The sequence below is a fragment of the Ananas comosus genome, linkage group 24, assembly GCF_001540865.1.
Source record: "Ananas comosus cultivar F153 linkage group 24, ASM154086v1, whole genome shotgun sequence".
Classification (NCBI taxonomy): Eukaryota; Viridiplantae; Streptophyta; class Magnoliopsida; order Poales; family Bromeliaceae; genus Ananas; species Ananas comosus.
In genome coordinates, this window is record NC_033644.1 from 1,412,288 (window position 1) to 1,414,110 (window position 1,823).

At 53.4% G+C, this 1,823-nt stretch overlaps 1 protein-coding gene across 1 annotated transcript in view; it reads left to right on the forward strand.

The window, feature by feature from the left end:
* Positions 520–1,823, forward strand: part of LOC109728506 (trinucleotide repeat-containing gene 18 protein-like) — a 22,418-nt gene continuing 21,114 nt past the window's right edge. The window contains exon 1 of the mRNA XM_020258919.1: positions 520–1,194. Within this exon, the coding sequence (XP_020114508.1) occupies positions 520–1,194 (675 nt within the window). The remainder of the gene's footprint in view (positions 1,195–1,823) is intronic.

Sequence of the window (1,823 nt, forward strand, 5' to 3'; positions counted from 1 at the left end):
TCGTCAAAGCCTCCAAGGCGAGGCAGTCCCGAGTCTCCCTTTCACGCGGAAGGCTCTCGCCGCCGAAGCCCTCCTCCCTCTCCCCCGCCGCCGCCAGCCGAGCCCCACCCCCACGATCGTCCTCCACTCGCCTGTCGCGTCGCCAAAGCACGGTTCCGCCCTTGCGACGCCTCATCACAATCCTTGCTAGCCCTCGTCACCCCCGACGGTCGTCCTCCGTCCGCCGTCACGTCGTCTCCGTTGCTGTCGCCAAGCTCCAGCCCAATAATGTGTTGTGGTTGAATTGTGCACCATTGCACCATCCTACACCAGTTAAATGATGCATGGTGCACCATTAATGGTGTCGTGTGTAATGGTGCAATGTGCCCACCATTAGTGTAATGGTTGCACCCATTGCACCTTACACATATCAATGCGTTATGTAATATCATGGTGTATGGTGTATATGGTGCACCAATTAGCTGTAATGGTGCACCCATTGCACCAATTAACCATTATTGATTACCACATAATGGTGTAATGCCTGCACCATTACCACTATTGAAGAAGAAGAAGAAGCTTGCGCTGCAGGCGCGCCCGCGTGTCCGCCCGTCGCCGCCTGCAGTGCACGCCCCGCCCGAACCTCTGACCCGCACCGCGGCTGCCAGCGCCGCGCCGCCAAGGAGCAGCCCGCGATGCAGCCGCCTTCCCCCGCCTTGCGCGACGCCTCAAGCCGGCTGTCGTCGGCCCCGCGGCCCGGGGGCCGACAGATCGGCAGCGAAACCCAAGCAGCAGCCGGAGCGAGCGTCCGACCGGCCTTGCGCGAATGGCGAGTGCAAAGCAGGCGACGCCGGTACGCTGTCGGACCGGACAGTCGGCCGGGGCCAATCCGGGATCGCCTCCGCTTCCAGCCCGCCAGGCGAAGAACTCCGCCAGCCTCTTCCTCCGCCGCAGCCGCGCGACAGCGACGTACACTCGCGTACGGCTGGGCGGCAGACGAGTGGTTCCTGGCAACGGAGACGGACGTTCGACGGCGGCCATGGGGGCCGCCGCGCCATCGGCAGTGGATCTCGCGGCGACGCGACGGATCGACAAAGAACCCGGTGGGGGGGTGGCTCCGGCAGCCGGCCAGCGTGGATAAGGATGGAGGTTCGTGCGGCGCGGCTGGAGAGTGAGGGTCGAGTGCAGGAGGCAACGTGTTTGAAGACAGCGAGGGTGAGTACGGGGGCGACGGTCCGATCGCCACTCTTTTTTTCGGGCAAAGAAAAAAAAAGAACGACAAAATCGATAGAGGATAAGAGAAAGAGGGGAAAGAGGAAAAAGTTAATACAGGGTATTTGGTCAGTTTGCTGAAAACTGCGGACCGAATCTGCCCCAAAGAAAAAGGTGGCCGATTTTGAAAAGTCCAAAATAACGTGGATTTTTTATGCAAATTGGCCTATATACCTAATTTTTAATATAATTAAAATATAATCATCATACCTACAGCAAAGTATGATTGCATCCGCTAGTTTAAGACTATGGATGTAGCAAAATGTGGACAACACACATGTTGGCAGGTAAAAATGTACTGGAGACCTTCAATATAGGAAATGTGAAATAGACCCTCAGCTTTAATATTTTTTTTTTTTTTTTTCGTGCGCAAGCTTGGCTTCATATGTTTAGCGGTAAATATTTGGTGGCAGAACCGCTGTCGCAAAGATAAGCATTTTAAAATTATAAAATTAATTTCTAGAATATTTAAAATATATTTAATATATTAATGGTAATAAATCGTTATTATCAGAAACTATATTATCCCAAAATAACTTGGTGAATAGCCGACACCAAATTGTTACTAATAT